Here is a 16,878-nt window from a genome sequence, read left to right on the forward strand (position 1 = left end):
ATCTGATTGAGTCTACTGCCAGTGGGAAGTGGGAGAAGCTTCATGCTGCGCAGCAAGCCATATGCTTTCGGACATGCAATTCGAAGTAGCAGGCAGTTCATCACCCACATCCTTGTGTACCGCATCCCTTGTGGGCCCTTGGCTTGCACTTGCTTCAGAGATGTGTTGAAAGCCAGTTGCTGTACTGGTAGAAGTGATGCAAGTGCTTCTTTCAAATGCACTGAATACTTAGCTGACAACTGCTCTTCCAAGTTCTTGATATTGTCCAAAAAAGCAATTCTTGCTGCTGCTGCCCTCATTGCCTTCCTCTTCAGATTTTTCATGTTTTTTTGTATCCACGCTTGTCGTTCCTTCTTTCTAGACACGTCTCCCTGCATGCGTTTCTTCTTAGTGTGGCAGAATGCGCAAGTTGCCTGCAACGAAAGGACCTTGCACTTGCGAGACGTGCAGCAGCTGCTTCCATGTGCATCTTGTCCTTGACAAACATGAAGTCTGTCAACGGTGCTCAGTAGGTTTTGCAGGTCAATAGTGGTGATGCTGACACGCGAGTACGCCTTTGCTGCGCACCCGCATGCGCTTGCTGTGGCCAGCTTCTCGTCTCCGATGCAAAAGCATTTTTCTATTTGTAAAATCCTGCTAGTCGAGCTGAGCGTGAAAAATGCAATGAAGATACCACTACTGTCTCCAAGCGTAATTTTCTGCCATGAAGGCAGCAGCTCAACACGCTCTGTCACTCAATGAGAGCTCTTGAATAGCTGCAGAACCGATGCCCAGATCGAGCTCAACGTCTTCACTATTCGACCCATTGTGCTCTCCGATACCACGCACAGTACTTTGAAAGGTAGTCTTCCGAATCTCTCTTTTTTCGCTTCCTCTGGAGGCTTGGAGAGGTAAGAAAGTAGGTTTGGAAAAACCTTTAGGATGGCACCTTCAACGAGGCTCCATTTTCCACGGGGCGATTCAACAACATTTCCATTGATGACATGCACGTAGTTTTTCAGGATATCTTGGTCGTGAAAATGGATGTCACAAACCTTAGACTTTGCTGAGAGCTCTTTGTCGGCTCGCGGAATGGCCCTATTCCATGCGGAACGAAGCGTCTCGTCGCTGGGAGCAGAGAAGAAATGCCGGGCTGATTTGTTGTTATCGGTCGCATAGCCGCTCGTGCAGCCAGGCACACAGCACGTCGGCATTGTTCACTTGATGATCGCAGTCAGCACTACGCACCTAGGCTACAACAATCGTAGAAAACAGTGATACTGCAGCAAAAAATACCCCCAAGCCACGCGAACAACAACCGCTGAGAGCAGAGCGCTTCACCGCCAGTGCTGCCAGGTCCGCCGCGAGGCCCGAGCAAAGTGCGACAGCACCGCCACGAGATGCGAAAATCGGTGGCGGGTCCGCGCAGTCACAGAAGTTCGAAAACTGAACCTAGTCTAGTAACGTTGCTTTGACCAACACCTCACATGGAGCGACCACATCGTCTACCTCTCTAGAAAGATAAGGGCCACTGCGGCTATGATGTATCACCTTCGTGGCAAATCTCCGCTTCATCTTAGACGATTGATCTATACAGCATTAGTAGAACCTGTTTTAAAGTATGGCATTACTGTATATTGTAACTGCTCTGAATACAAGAAAGAAGCATTAAATGTTATCCTAAAAAGAATAGTGAACACTATATCTTACGCTACCAGACTACACTCGGTTGACATGAAAAAGAAATACGATGAGTTAGGCATGCTTCAGATTAGTGAACTCTTCCACTTTGTTGTGTTAACGCAGTATTATTATTCAAATGAATATAAGACTCCTGTAAAAAAAGATGTCACCTTGAGAAAAACAGAACGTTTTGTCAAGCCACGGGTTTATACAAACTATGGTAAAAAGATGCGCAATTATTATGTACCAGCTGTATTTAATAAAATTCACGATGATCTATGTATTGCTAATAACAAGCATAGGATGATTCAGGACATAAGAAATTGGTGTGCAAATGTATTGCTTTGTGTATAGCTTGAGTTGTTTCATATAAGCTATTTTGTGTTCACTTTTTTCTGTGTTAGCAGAACTTTAGAAATGTATTCATACAGAGTTACTTCTCCACCTGCTGCCTGATCAGCCAACAAGCAAAATGTGCTTAGGCAGAGCAGAATGTATACAGACGAATAAATTTTGATTTGATTTGTAGCTACATTTTCGGTCCCCTAAACATTTGACCAACACCTTTCCCACTTCAGAGTTATTGATCAATTCGCTCTTGCCCTATCATATGATGGTCGTCCCGGTTAGCCCAGTTTGTAGAATAACACTAAAGAAACTCCTTGTTTTAAATTCCTAGTGCTTGTTACTCAATCTGATTATGAACCATATGACGTTTTTTCGCACTGGATTCCATAGCCAGAGGAAAACATGTATGCTGGACCGCAATGCTGAACCTGTTTCAGCCAGAAGCCATTTCAGTCGAATGATGCACCAACTCGGGGACATTTATGACAAGACGGACTTTCTACCGGACTGGTTTCCGCTATTGATGCGGAGTCTGGCTTTGCCATTCATTTAGCTGTGTTGTTTTATGTCAAGCTAGTGCAGTGCAGTCACTAGCTACGTGTTGTAAATAATCTGTATAAAGCCCCTTTCTGTACATACATCGCCTCGTGTACAAAGTACCATGCTGGAAAAAAAAAAAAGTCCCAGTTTGCTCAGTTGGTAGAGCAACTGCTCCGGTGAAGCGGTGGTCCCGAGTTAGAACTCTGGATCAGGATGAACTTCTCTTTAACTAAAAAGTTTTTGTGGAAGCTGAATAGCTTTCCTTTGTAGCCATCGGGTTGCGCTTGGGTTGATCATCATCATCAGCCTGGCAACGCCCACTGCAGGGCAAAGGCCTCTCCCATGTCTCTCCAATAGACCCTGCCTTTTGCCAGCTGTGGTCACCGTATCCCAGCCAACTTATTAACCATATCTGCCCACCAAAGTTTCTGCCGCCCGCTGCTACGCTTGCCTTCTCTTGGAATCCACTATGCTACCCTTAAGGACCAGCGGTTATCTTGCCTTCACATTACATGCTCTGCCCAAGCTCATTTCTTCCTCTTGATTTCGACCAGGATGTCATTAACACGCATTTGTTCCCTCACCAGCTTGCTGCATTGTCCTTACCTTAAGCTGAAGCCCTTTCTTTAGCCTCAATGTTTCTGCCCCATAGGTGAATACCGGTAAGATTTCCTCTTGAGGGATATTGGTAAACTGCCATTTATGATCTGAGAGAAGCTGCCATATGCACTCCACCCCATTCCTATTCTTCTAGTTATTTCCCACTCATGATCCAGATCAGCAGCCACTGCTTGCCCTAAGTAGACGTACCCCCTTGGTGTACTTTCTGTGCGCATTTTTTCATACGGTTCTGGAAACTCTTTTTATTTGTTGCAAAGACAATAGACTACTTTGAAAAAAATAAAGCCAATGTTTGCTTGTGTATTATTTTACAGAGTATTTTTTTGTACTGAACAGATGTTCGATTCGATAGTCGAAGTCATTTTTCTTCATATTCGTATTTGATTCGTATTCGAAATTTAAATAATTGCATACCCCTACTGAGTATTTTATGGGGGTCTAACGTCCCAAAGCGACTCGAGCTACAGTGGGCTCTCGTTAAACGGAACCTCAGGGGACCGGGAAAATATGTTCCGTTTATCAGGAGTTTCGTTTAAAGAGAGAATAGGTTCAGCATTGCGCAATCCGCTTCCGCGTGAACCCTACGCGGCTGGCGCGCGCGCGCGCAGTCTCAGCGGATCTCAATTTGCGAAATCTAGGTAATAAGGAGAACGGTACACTATGAGAACAAACTTTATTAGAGAAAAATAAGCAGTGAATTTTTGTTCCAGTAGTACTAGTACTGAAATTTAAAAAAAAATGTCAAAAGAGTGGGAATTACCACTTATTGGCTAGTGAAAAAGGATTTTATATTTGTTTGTTTGAGCTCTCGCAGCTGTTTTTTGTTAATGGCATCACCCATACTTGACAGGCTGTGCAGAAACACTTCCGAACCTTCTTCTCGTTGGAAGAAACTCTTCAGCATTTGGACTGCCGATTCCGCCTGCGCAGGTGTCACCACAGGATCAGAGTCAGCGGTCTCATTTTCAAGCTCTTCCTCCTCGTCTTCACTTTCATCAGGGGGGCAGACATCAGCTATAATGCTGTGCACGGTATTTTCTGGGCATGTTGCCACATCGCTGTCGATCTGGACATATTCATCAAGTTGAATGCCCATCGCAGCACAATTCTCTAGTAGCAAATCTTCCTCGGCTGCGTCGTGAACATCATCAGGCTCACTCTGTGTGCTGGGTTTTTCTGTGGTTGCGGCAAATCCTGCATGCCTGAAGCAGCTGGCAATGGTGGTTGCACTAACCTGCCGCCAAGCATCATCCAGGAGGTAAACGGCACGCAGTACATCTACCTTGTACTCCTTCCCCTGGTCCATGCATAAGAGCATCCTCCTAAGAAGATTTTTGCGGAAGCGCGACTTGAGCGCTTGATTCACACCCTGATCCATAGGCTGCAGCAGTGCTGTGGTGTTCGCTGGCAGGAATTCCAGCTGTATGGACTTCAAACCTGGCACAGTACCGTGTCCAGGGCAGTTATCCACCAGGAACAAAACTTTCCGCTTGTTGCGAGAGAAGCGCGCATCCTCGCGATAAATCCACTCACTAAAAATGGCTTGCGTCATCCACGCCTTGCCATTGGCCTGGTATGAAACGGGCAAGGTTGCGACGTTTTTGAAGCAACGAGGATGCTTCGATTTGCCGATCACTAGCGGCTTCAACTTATCGCTGCCCGTCATGTTGGCACCGATAAGGACGGTCAGCCAGTCCTTGCTCAGTTTCCCTCCGGTGCATTTCTCTCCTCTAAATGATAGCGATTTTGAGGGGAGCAACTTGTAAAAGAGTGCAGTCTCATCTACATTGTAGATGTTCTCTGGATCGTATTCCTCCAGAATCTCGGGTAGCCGTCTTTGTCGCCAGTCTCCGCATGCCGTCGCGTCAGCAGCGGCAGCTTCCCCTGAAACAGCACGAAACACCAGTCCATTGCGCTCTTTAAACCGGGTCAGCCACCCCTCGCTGCACGAGAAACCCTCGATGCCGAGGCGAAGAACAAATTCTTCCGCTTTTGCACGAATTAGTGGCCCGCTGATTGGGATGTTTTCACTGCGGGCTCTGCGCAGCCAAAGCACCAGGCATTTCTCCAAGTCTTCGTGGTCAGCCGCTCGCAGTCGTTTTCTTTTAGGACCAAAGCGTGACGTCTCGAACGCCTCCCGCAGCTTGTCCTTGTCCTGAAGAATTCTTGTTAGGCTGCTTTTGGGGACGGCGTACTTCGTCGCTAGCGCCGTTTTCGTGAAGCCACCACTCTCGAAGTCGTTGATGATCTCCATCTTCCTTTCCAACGCAAGTGCATTGTGCGGTCGTTTTTGCGCTGCCATCGGACCGAACAAAAGCTCTAGGGCTCTAGGGCTTAGGCCTAACTGAACACAACCGCCGTGAACGCGAGCGAGCGATGCGGAGGGCAGTGTACGAGCAAACCGGAAACCGCCGGAGACGGAAACCGGAGTGGTGACGCGGGGAGGAGAAGGAGGGGAGCATTGATGCGTACCGCGATGGCACTGCGCTTGTCCAACTAGTTGCGGTTTCGAGTTTTTCGGTTCCGTTAAAGCGGTGGTCGCAAAATTTGAGTTCCGATTAACGAGATTTTTTTTACATTGGCTTAATACAAAACCAACCAATCGCGAGGCGTTTGTTCCGTTTAAGCGGTAGTTCCGTTTAACCGATTTCCGTTTATCGAGATTCTACTGTATATGAGGGATGCCGTAGTGGAAGGCTCCGGAAATTTCAACCATCTGGGGTTCTTTAACATGCACTAACATTGCACTGTACACGGGTCTCTAGCAGTTTGCCTCCATCGAAATGCAACCAATGCGGCTGGGATTGAACCCATGTCTTTCAGGTCAGCAGCTGAGCACAACCACTGGGCCACAGCGGCGGCGCCGGAAAATGAAAAGATTGGCTACAGCCAGTTCTGAACTGTCGCCTATGGCTCTGCAGTCAAGTCTTTGTAGTAAGAGTAATGGAGCTCAGAAACATGTTTCAAGCAGAGAGGCAGCATTGCGCTTTTCCTGAGGAAGGCAACAGATGTGCAGGCAAACATTTATTCTGGATCCAACAGATCTTGTCATGCTAGAAATGAGAACATGTTTTTTCACTGAGGGGATGTCCTTTGTTCGGCCACAGGCAAAACCAAAATCAAGTTTCCGGGCCACTCAAAAAACCTGATGCGAGTCTAAGAAAGCATGAGCTTAAAAATGCGCAGCACTTTCGCACTGCAATGAAAAAATTTGTTCAGCAATCCACTTAACATACTCCCGAGCATAAATGGTAAAAATCTAAAAGCAGTTTCTGCACAAAATCTTGCTTGTAAAACATTTCCCTTATCACAGAGCAAGTCTGTGGCGTAGATCTATCACTCTTCGGTCTCTAGAAGAAAGCTTTGGTCGTTGAATAAGGAAATAAAAAAATTTGAAGGCATGCTTGGCAAAGGCATTGTGTCAGAAAAATATCACAGCAGCTGCAAAATAAGGCTACGGACGATGGAGGCTGCCTTGCATCAGACTTTGTACATTGGCAGACGGCAGATCTTGCGGGTGGTCCCTGCAGAGAGAAAGAGATTGCGCGGGAATTCTTGATGCCACAAATGAAACATTACACAGGCAGAAGTGAGCAAAATCAAACGAGGCACATCTGGGATTTCAGACCACAACGTGTGATTAACCAAGGGATTAACCATTGTAGCCAACTGATTCCTCCTTTTCTTTAGTGCTGGTGTTGTGTAATTCCTGCGTCCTTCCTCTGCTGATGCTCTTCCTTCTCGAGGTAAGGAACCAACTGATCTAGTCAGCCATCAGCCAAACTTGTAGGATGAAGGCCTCTCCCATATCCACACACCAATTAACCTGGTCCTGCTCCAGCTGGGGCCACCATATCGCTGCAAACTTCCTGATCTTGTCCGTCCATCTTAACTCTCTGCTGTCCCCTGCTATGCTTGCGTTCCCTTGGAACCCACTCTGCCCGCCACCATCATCATCATCATCATCCTGACTACGCCCACTGCAGGGCAAAGGCCTGTCCCATGTCTCTCCAATTAACCCGGTCCTGTGCCAGCTGCGCCCACCCTATGCCCGCAAGCTTCTTAATCTCATCCACCCACTTAACCTTCTGCCGCCCCCTGCTATGCTTGCCTACACTTAGAATCCACTACGTTACCCTTACGGACCAATGGTTATCTTGCCTTCGCATTACATGCCCTGCTGAAGCCAATTTCTTCCTCTCGATTTCGACCAGGATGTCATTAACCCATGTTTGTTCCCTCAACCACTCTTCCTGCTTCCCGTCTCTTAACGTTACACCTATTTTCCTTGGCGCACTGCAATGTCTTTAGTAAGTTGAAACCTTTTCCTTTGCCTCCACGTTTCTGCCCTACAGGTGAGCACTGGTGAGATATAGCTGTTATGCACTTTTCTCTTGATAAGTATTGATAAACTGCCACTGATGACCTCAGAGAACCTAATTATTTCACTTGTGCGGCCTGGATCTGTGGTGACTACAGATGAACTCAGAGAACCTGCCAAATGCTCTCCACCCCGTTCTCATTCTTCGTATTATTTCACTTGTGCGGCCTGGATCTGTGGTGACTAGCAGCCCTAAGTAGACGTATTCCATTGCCACTTCCTGTGCCTCATTACCAATCATTAACTGCTGCTCCCTTCCACACACCCATGCTATTCTCATGCCTGACCCTAGTCTTGTTACCGCAAACAATTTATCTCAAATGTCTGGAGAGTTTACGGTAGGAATAGAATTGGGATTCTCTGCAATGAGTCTTCTTTTTCATAAACACAGGAGATGAGGCATCAGCCTTTTCATCTCGCAGCCCAGTAGCACGCTGAGCCACTGGACAAGGACATCTACAGGCATGGCTCTGTGGATTTCAGTGACATAGCTCCACAACTTTTCTTAAATCCCAGCTAGACTGGAGATCTTAATGACACGCCCCTATTACTGAAAAGGCACATGCAATATCATGCCAAATGCCTGCTGTGGTGTACGTGATAGTGGATGCAACAAACGGGACATAACAATGGAAAAGTTGTGCACAAATAGGGCGCCAATTTGACAAGCGTTTCTTCCCTGCATCCTCTCCGCTGCACGAGTTTATCTTAACCGACAGAAGGCTGGAAACTAGCCTTTCAGCCTACACGAAAACACCAGGCATGGGAAAGACAAGCTAGAGATGGCATGACCTGGCCCACGTGTCATGGCAACTAGTACTTCAGGCAGGAAATTTTCGGGCATGTGAAATACTACTGTCACCACTCCTGGGCCTTGAGACCCTCATTGCAAAGATACGACGGAAGCCAACAGTCATCAAAACTGAGGAGACCATAGGGGAATGTTTCTATTTTTAAAATTTGTGGTGTTAATCAATGGGAAATCAATAGTGTAATCACTTTAGGATGCAAAAATAACTGATTAAAAAGAAGGAAAAACAACCACATGCCGGCACTGGGAACTGAACCCACCACCTCCAAATTTTGTGTCAGCTGCTCTACGAACTGAGATATGGCGGCTGTATTTATAAATAAATATCCACAAATATTAACCACAATAATACATGAATACCCACGAAAGTAGAAGATTCGACAGCCATTGTTGTAGCTTAGGTGGTAGAAAAGAAACAATTGCCTATGCAGTCCTTGGTTTCGGTGACTGTTGGTTCCCTTCACATGCATCTCATAATGAGCTCCCCCACATCCCTGCCTTTGACAGCTCAACAGCTTCCTTACAAAGGTCAGATTTCCTGCGTTTCCCCGAAGTCAGTCTTCCTGGTTAGAAGTCACCACTCCACCTCTCCTACAACACCTGACAGTCTCAAGCTGCCTGGCGAGTGTGGGTGTAGTAAAGAGGAGAATGTAATGCATAGCACACAGTTCAGAGTCATCCCACACTATGCAAACAAAGACTGCTGCTTAAGGTGGCTTAGCCACACATCAGCATCCACCTAAGCACAGCCATACGGATACAAAGCAAAGCTGCACAGCTGCCACAGACACTTCGTAGTTGGGGAAAATTTTTTCCTCGGCTGGGGATCGAACCCAGGACCACTGCCTGTCCACCGCAGTCACCCTACCAACTGTGCTAACCAGGACGGCTAGCAGGTGACAGGGAGAGGCCCAACCAGTCAACTTTCAGCGGGAGTGGTGTTAGCGCAATGTGTTAAAGGGGGATGGCTCCCCAAGGTTGAGTATATTTCAATTACTGGAGCAATTGCTCATCAGCATCAAAATGAGTCGTTCCCACTCAGAGTGGCCGATCAAATTCGCCTCACTGTGCCATCTTCTATCTCTCGGGGGGGACAGCCCTGGACTGGTGGGAGTCCTGGGTTCGATTCCTGGGCAAGGACGAACTCTTCCTCAGCTGCAAAGTACCAGTGAAAGCTATACAGGTTTGCTTTCTAGTAGTATGCCTGTGCTTGGACAGATGCTAATGAGTAATTGCACCCTTATTTCAAATTTACTAAGGCTTAAGGTTACCCCTGAATGCATTAGACTAATAGCTGTTTTTTTTCTTTTTGCTTGGTGCACGGTAGCCCAGTTCCAGGAGCAAAACTATGTACAACTCTAGCTAGTAACTATTACTCTAGGATTGCGGATAAAGAGGTTTTAATGGCCTAAAGTGACTCTTGCTATGAGAGATGCTGTACTGGAAGGCTCAGAATTTGTATTTACTTGATTCTAAGCACCCTTTTTTTTTTTGCACGATCGCACTGGCCAAAGTGAGGGGGGGTATCCTGATATCTCGGGTATACTGCGCTGATATCTCAACGAGACGGGCATGAGAAATAACATTTATTCGGCAAACAATCACAAGAAAAATGGGTGCAGACAGTGGACCCCCCCGCTTGTGTCTGATACTTAGCCACTCTCACTGCTATTTGAGTTCATCGCACTGCTTGAGCGACCGGTCTCAGTATCCCATAGCAGGTTGTCTTCCATTCTGTCTAAGTGGTTTGTAATCAAACACTTCTTGAATGACTAGGCCACAACGTTAACTTGGACCAGCTTCCATGCGTCAGAAAACCACCTTGCGATGGTTGGTGGGGACACTTTCTGCAGCTTTCCCGTAGGGGTTCCACACCCATTCTTCATACTCCTGTTGAAGATCGGCTTTAATAAAGGATTGCTGACTCAAATGTCAAGGCGTTGCAGCACTGGCACCATGCCGCCTGGAATCACAACCAAGTCACAATTGCTGTTCTGAGGCTTGGTCTTTTGGTCTTTACCTTCAGGGTAAGACTGCCACAAAGCACATCCAAAAGAAGCATCAACTGTGTGCCTGCAGGTCCGCCAAGCAATGCTCCCGGGCGCTGCTGCCACGCGACACGAATCAAGTCGGACATCAGCTCTGCTGTCATCCACCCTTTAGGAAAATGTTCATTTTTTTGGCATGTTTGTTATTCTGAGGATGATGTATGGCGGAAGCTTTTGGCCATCAGCTGTTATGCACTGTGGCACGCTGCTTCTCGTACTGTGTCGTCTTCACCTTCACTTCTCGGGCTCCTACTTCATTAACTGTGCATGTCAGAAGACACCGGCGTCTCATCAGCGTTGCCGATCTGGCCAAGCTCGAAGCTGTGTTCTCTGCGGAGCTTCACCACATACCACTGAAAAGCGACAAGTTTTTCTTTGAAATCAGCTGGCAGCTTCTGGCGTACCGTTGTCCTGTGTCTCAAAGGAAATCCATCTCTTCTCATCATACTCTCCAGCCAGCCCCAGAATGCACTAAACACCGTGAGGGGAATCTACAATCTTGTTGCAATCTCTATCGCTTTTATCTGGATTGCATCAGCAGTGACAGTGAAGCCCCTGCATTGTTCAACAAACTGAGATTTCTCCAATTTGCAGTTTTCGGCCTTTAGGTGGCCCCGTGAACTTCTTAGGTGTCGCGGCGCCTTTGATAATCTGGTCCCACTGCTCTCTCAACGTGATGGTGCAGGCTCAGTCCACGCTGGATTCTACAGCGGCATTGTGGTTGCCATTATTTTCAGCAGATGCTTTTAGAATTTGTTTGAACTTCAAGCTGTAGGCAGCCCTCTTCAAACTCATCCCGCCTTCCATTAGGGCCATCAAACAACTGACACCAAAGTAATGCGTGACCGTGATGCTCGCAAAACCTGTCGGGCACCGCCGATACCAGGCCCATGTGACAACATGCTGATAGAGTTGTTGGGGAAACTTTCGGCCGGTTTTTGGCGTTCCGTGCCACTATCTGTCGGTCGTACAGTGTCTGAACGGAGCAACACAAGAAACCTGAGATCGCACCGCGGACGTCGTGCCACCTTGGGACTCCAACAGCTCCGACTCGACGACAGAGTGAGCTAGCACACTGGCAGCCTAGGCTATGCTCTCTTCCTTGCATACAAACTTTTTTCCAAAATTTTTTTGCAAAAATGGGGGTGGGTGCTTAGAATTGCGAAAATACAGTAATGTAGACCACCTGGGGTTTTTTAACGTGCTGCACACAGCCCCACAGACATTTTCATATTTCACCTCCATTCTATTGCAGACTCCACGGCCAGGGTTGTACCCGTGACCTTGGCTTATTCATCGGACAAGAAAACTTATAATACAATTGAAAATAACTTTAAGAAGCATTACAAGGCAGCTGACTGAAGGCAAAGGCTCAAAAAGTAAACAATTTTTCAGAAATTTTTTTTCTCTGCAAAGATGGGCCACATCAAACTACACCCGCAATTGTAAAAACACACAGAACACCAAGAAGGCCTATTAGTGAAATATAAAAACAGACTGCATGGCTTGTGTGATGGTTCGGTAGTATTACACACGAGATATGGTATACAAGAGCATAATTGAAGCAAGTTGAAGCATAAGTTGAAGCAAGTGGGACACATGCCACAGTGCTGCACATAGGGTTAAGCAATATTTGCTTCAGTTTCACAAAATTTGCACACTGAAACTTCAAACTACGCCGCCTATGGAGATTTTGCACGCCTGCCTCTCACCGGGCTGTGCCGTGGCTCCAGCCGTGTGACATGTGTCCGACGGGCCGGTCACAACGATTGTTTGGGCTCGCACCACAGCAGTCGGCCGCTTGGTCTGCACTTGGTGGTCTTGACCGGCCAACCTGAGGCATAAGAGGAGCAACGTCAACACCATGAGGAGACACCCTCGTGCACACAATGCCGTGGCCGGAGGTCAGTAGCCCCACACTTGGGTGGGGCTGCAAGCTAGGTGGCCATCCACACTAACGTTCTACAATGTTCAATGCAAGGGGAAACTCGAGAAATGGAGAGGACAAGGAAAAAGCAAGCCCCGAATTAAAAACAAACAAAAAATGTTAATACAAGATAGCAATATTGGAAGATTTCTGAGGCATTGGAGAGGTCATGTGGGTGATGACGTCCAGCTTGCATGGTCTGCTATGCCACTAACACTGCTCAACCAGCAAACGAGCTACTAACCAAACAGAACCAGCGGAAAGATGCGAGATTTCGACTGATTTCAACTCAAAATCAACTGTTAGCCCAGCACTGTCCTGCGTCCTTCTTCCACTAGTGCTAGTGTTTGCTGCACGGTTGCTCTACCCTCTCGACTAGTACCACTTCAGCAGTGGCCTAGGGGTTGGACCATCTGCTTTGTATGTGGAAGGTGCTGGCCTCATAGGTGGGAGACACATTGTTACCAGAGGTCTGTGCAGGCACTGCCGCCACAGAATCTTTTTTGAGGAGCAAGCTAAGAGCAGCTCAGACTGTAATATGCGCTCCTTTTAGTTATACCTTTTTGCTCTGTGCCCCATTTTGTTGTGTGCTGAAATTCATCAGGTCATCTTCTCATGATGACCGACCAACAAGTCCCACACTCCATTCTCCTTTTAAAAAGAGACGTGGCAAACAGAATGGCCATTTTTTTTTTGTCACCTTTCTCATGCTGTAAAATTGTAGCGAAATATGCAACGCATTTTAAGAAATGACCTATTTTTGATGCGTGGTCGCTGAAAATTGTGAGTGAATTGCGCTTCTAATGGTACCGGCTCCCCATGAATTCGAGAGTTTCCGAAAATGGAGCACCACTATCTTAGTATCACCATTAAAGGGGCCATGATATGGTCATTCTTCATATTGCTGTTTTGTGCTTCAATAACTAATACAAGAGCTTATGATTCAATTTCCGAAATTTTGCTGCCCTTGGCGCGCTGTATATTCCAAAAAATACAATCGAAATTGAGACCGGGAGAATCCTCCCACCGGCAGCGACCGCCATATTGAACGCTCTCGTGACGTGACTAGGGCATACAGGAAGCAACGTCGTCTGCTCTCGTTGGTGCAATGTTCTACAGCGAGGTCTCGTTCCCCCCTGTACTTTCACGGGCGATCGAAGTAGCAGTCGTCCCCCATATATGAATGACTGGTGCCGCAAAAACGATAATAACAGTAACGCAGTTTTACTTCGGTATAGGTAAGGTCCGGTCACACTAGGCCGATGTGATGGCGATCGACGGTTGGTGAGCTGGTCGGTATGCAAATGCTGTCGCTGACGCACCGCGGTCTGATACGCTAGACCAACGATGCCAGCACCATTAACGACCACGTATTGTAGTAATGTTAAGAGTCAGCTTAGTGGGAACCAGAAGAGTGTGGTGGGGGACTAGTTGGTATGACATTCCATAAACTTAAGAATTTTAAAACTTATTGGACCTCACATGCTAGCCACGGCAACATACGCGATGTGCGTGCACCATCGAAGATGTGCTTTCAATCGGCGCCTGCGCATAGAGTCGATCGGCGAGGCAAGCGACATGGGCAGAAAACACCGCACGATGGTGCCGCTCGCCGCCATCGCCTGGGCTAGTGCGGCCGAGCGAAAGCTACACGCCAGTGAGGCGACAGCCGGAAAAACAGCGCTTGTGTACCTTGTCCGTATCAAAAAAAGCAAAACAAGCGGCTACATATCATATCTTCACACTTTCTTACTAATCAGTGAGGAACTTTTGCCATATTCTTGGAATTTCTGTCGAAGGTGGACCGCCGGCCCCTTTCGTGACAAGGCCTAGCGAGTACGCAGGATTCGTGTGCACGATTTCGGCAATTGCGAAGAGTGAATTTGCAAGTTCTAGCGTCTGCAAATAGCAGTCAAGCATAGTTTTTTGACTACAGTGCCCTCAAAGCGATGACTGCATACATCGCAGGACGCAAATACAATAAGGGGGAAGTGGCGAAATGTGACCCGGACTGCATAGCATGTGCGAAAGACAGCCGACAGCAGCCGTCGGCGTGGACTGTGGACAACAAATCTGGCTGTGTTTTTGTTAATTGTGGACCCTCGTATGTTGGTCAGACGGGGCGCTGTATAAATGATCGCCTCAGGCAGCACGCCTCATCCTTGGAGGTCATTGTTCCCAAAAGCAACGTGGTTGCATACTATAAATCGTGTGAGGACTGCGTCCCCCTTTTTGAAGTGCAAAATTCTCAGATGCTACCCTGAGCAACGCACGGGGGAAATCTATGACGCCCTTGTCCTCGCGCTCAAGGAATCTTCATGTGCCAGCAAACCTTCTGTTTCATTATCACGCCACGAGCTGAACTACCTTAACTCAGACTGACGAGCTTGGTGCCCTTGCCTTGACGTTGTTTTCCAGCCTGCACATCAGTCATTTCTTCCGTGTATTTATTTCGCTCTCGCACTAAATACACTCTGTTGTTAGTCAGCGCTTGAGTCTGTCTGTCTTTCTTAATCCTGTGTTTTTTGCGCTGTTTTCCTACACAATATCCGAACGTATTTTTAGCTAAAGCGATTTAAAATTAAATTTTGGTGACATAAAAGGAAGCAGATACAATTAGCGGGAAGTGCCGGTATCGAACGCAAAGCGTTTCCCAAGCAGGCGATATAGCATCATCGGGGCAAATTGCAGTGTTATCATAGGGTGTAAATGAGTAAAACTACAATTTGTAAGCAAGAGTCCATAATATTTAAGATGAAAAGAAACCACCTAGTGTTTTATACGACGCAAACGAGCAGTACTGTTTGCACACAGCCATGTAAACAACTTCGGCGCGGGGCTGCAGTTGTCGTAATCGTCGCACTCCTGGGGCACAATGCGCACGCACAGCGAAATGCTAAATGATGCGCCGTTATTTTGAAGCACTCATTTAGACGGTAACGACTATCCATCGGTGCGGGCACTGAAAGCATTTGAGCCGCGTAGGGTTTTGCAAGCGGCTTAGTTCCTGCAAATGTATTCTACGAGTCGAAGGGAATGTATGATCGACTTACAAGTGCGTACATGCAGCGGAGAAGTCGTCACAGTCGGCACTTTTCTCTGCTCCTTTCATGCCTGAACGTTACGCTAGTGCCACCTTGAGATAATTTGAGTTTAATTGTCGAGCCGATGAATAGCGGACAAGAAAGTAGTAGCCAGCTACAAAACGCTGCAACTTTCATGGCGCACATCGGCGAAGGCATGCGCGGCACGTGCCGCTTTTCACATACGGGAGCACTTGGCTGCTCAAAAGGAACCACACTCATAACATAAAAATAGCGTGTTTATGAGCGTAAATAATAAAGCAGGGGTCCATCGATTTCTCTTTCCTCAACAATCAGAAAAAGGGTGCCACGAGCAAGTCCGCTTTTTCAAGGATCACTCAGGTCGCGTACTAAGCTGACGGCTTCCTAAAAGAAAAAACTGAAAACATTTTATTTCGATAAGCTAAAAAAAAAACTTTTCGAGCGACCGCTGTCTACGGTGTCCATGCAAGCACCTCAACAGCGCGCAGCAGACGACTCGAGGCAGGTATGCCCTTGTGACGTCAGCGATCAGGCGTTGCCAGAGCAGCAAGCAGTTCGCAGAAGAAACGGAAAAAATTCGTTTTAAAAATATTTACTGCACAGAATCAACTGAAAATTGGGGAATTGTAATTTAACGTGTTGGGAATTAAAGACGATAAGCAGGGCATGCGGGAAAATTGGCTTTCATGGCCCCTTTAAGAGGAGTGATAGGAGCTTCCACTGGTTGGAATACCGTGAACTTCTTTCCAAAGCCAACATCATATGAGGTGATAAACGAGGCAGACAAGCAAGGGAATAAACAAACGATGATTTTCTAAGCTATCACTTTGTCTTTGATTGCTGTCACTCAGTGACTAACACTGAGTTTAGGCCTAATGGATCATGCAAAGAAACGGCACCCTGAATTTTGGGGCACATATCAGCCAAGCGCAAAATCTGTACTCTTAAATACCATTTCAGCGTCTACGGCGCCTGCATTTTGTCAGGATGCTGTCTCTGCTGAGTACTAACCAGTGACAGCATTTTGCAGGTCACACCGACGCTGTGTGCGGGTGCAGTGTCGGCAGAAGACTGTTTTTGCACACAGAAAACATTCCACGCCGTCCAAGGTTTATTCTTAGCTAGTCGATTTTTGGGTCAAATAAAGCACAAAGGCTTTCGATGAGATTATCACAGCTGCAGTTCAAGATACCGCATAAACGTGTGTAAGGGCCGGAATTTTTTTTTTTCAGCATTGAGGGCCAATTTTCAGAGTGCGGCCCATACACGTGATTTTCGAAAAAAAAAAAATTTCTAAGTAAAAACACACCAATCAGGGAATGAGCGGCATTTATTCTATGTCCAATTGTCATTCGCGGAGTATTCCGACTCTGAGCTGCTGCTCTGCTCTGGTGCATATTCATCCCGCAAGAAGTAGCGCAGCATGTCGCTCGTTAACATGTAGCTATTGTTCCGCATTTTCATCACTTAGCAGA

At 47.0% G+C, this 16,878-nt stretch overlaps 1 protein-coding gene across 5 annotated transcripts in view; it reads right to left on the reverse strand.

Annotated features, from left to right (window-relative positions):
* Window positions 1-6,184: 6,184 nt before the first annotated feature.
* The window catches only part of LOC144101936 (uncharacterized), a 97,198-nt gene continuing 86,504 nt past the window's right edge, over window positions 6,185-16,878 (reverse strand). For all 5 annotated transcript variants that reach the window (XM_077635171.1, XM_077635170.1, XM_077635172.1 and 2 more), the window contains 2 exons: window positions 12,124-12,245; window positions 6,185-6,695 (listed from right to left, as the gene is read on the reverse strand). In XM_077635171.1, coding sequence (XP_077491297.1) covers window positions 6,652-6,695; window positions 12,124-12,245 — 166 coding nt within the window. In that variant the 3' untranslated portion in view covers window positions 6,185-6,651. The remainder of the gene's footprint in view (window positions 6,696-12,123; window positions 12,246-16,878) is intronic.

The sequence above is a fragment of the Amblyomma americanum genome, chromosome 8, assembly GCF_052857255.1.
Source record: "Amblyomma americanum isolate KBUSLIRL-KWMA chromosome 8, ASM5285725v1, whole genome shotgun sequence".
In the NCBI taxonomy this organism is placed as follows: Eukaryota; Metazoa; Arthropoda; class Arachnida; order Ixodida; family Ixodidae; genus Amblyomma; species Amblyomma americanum.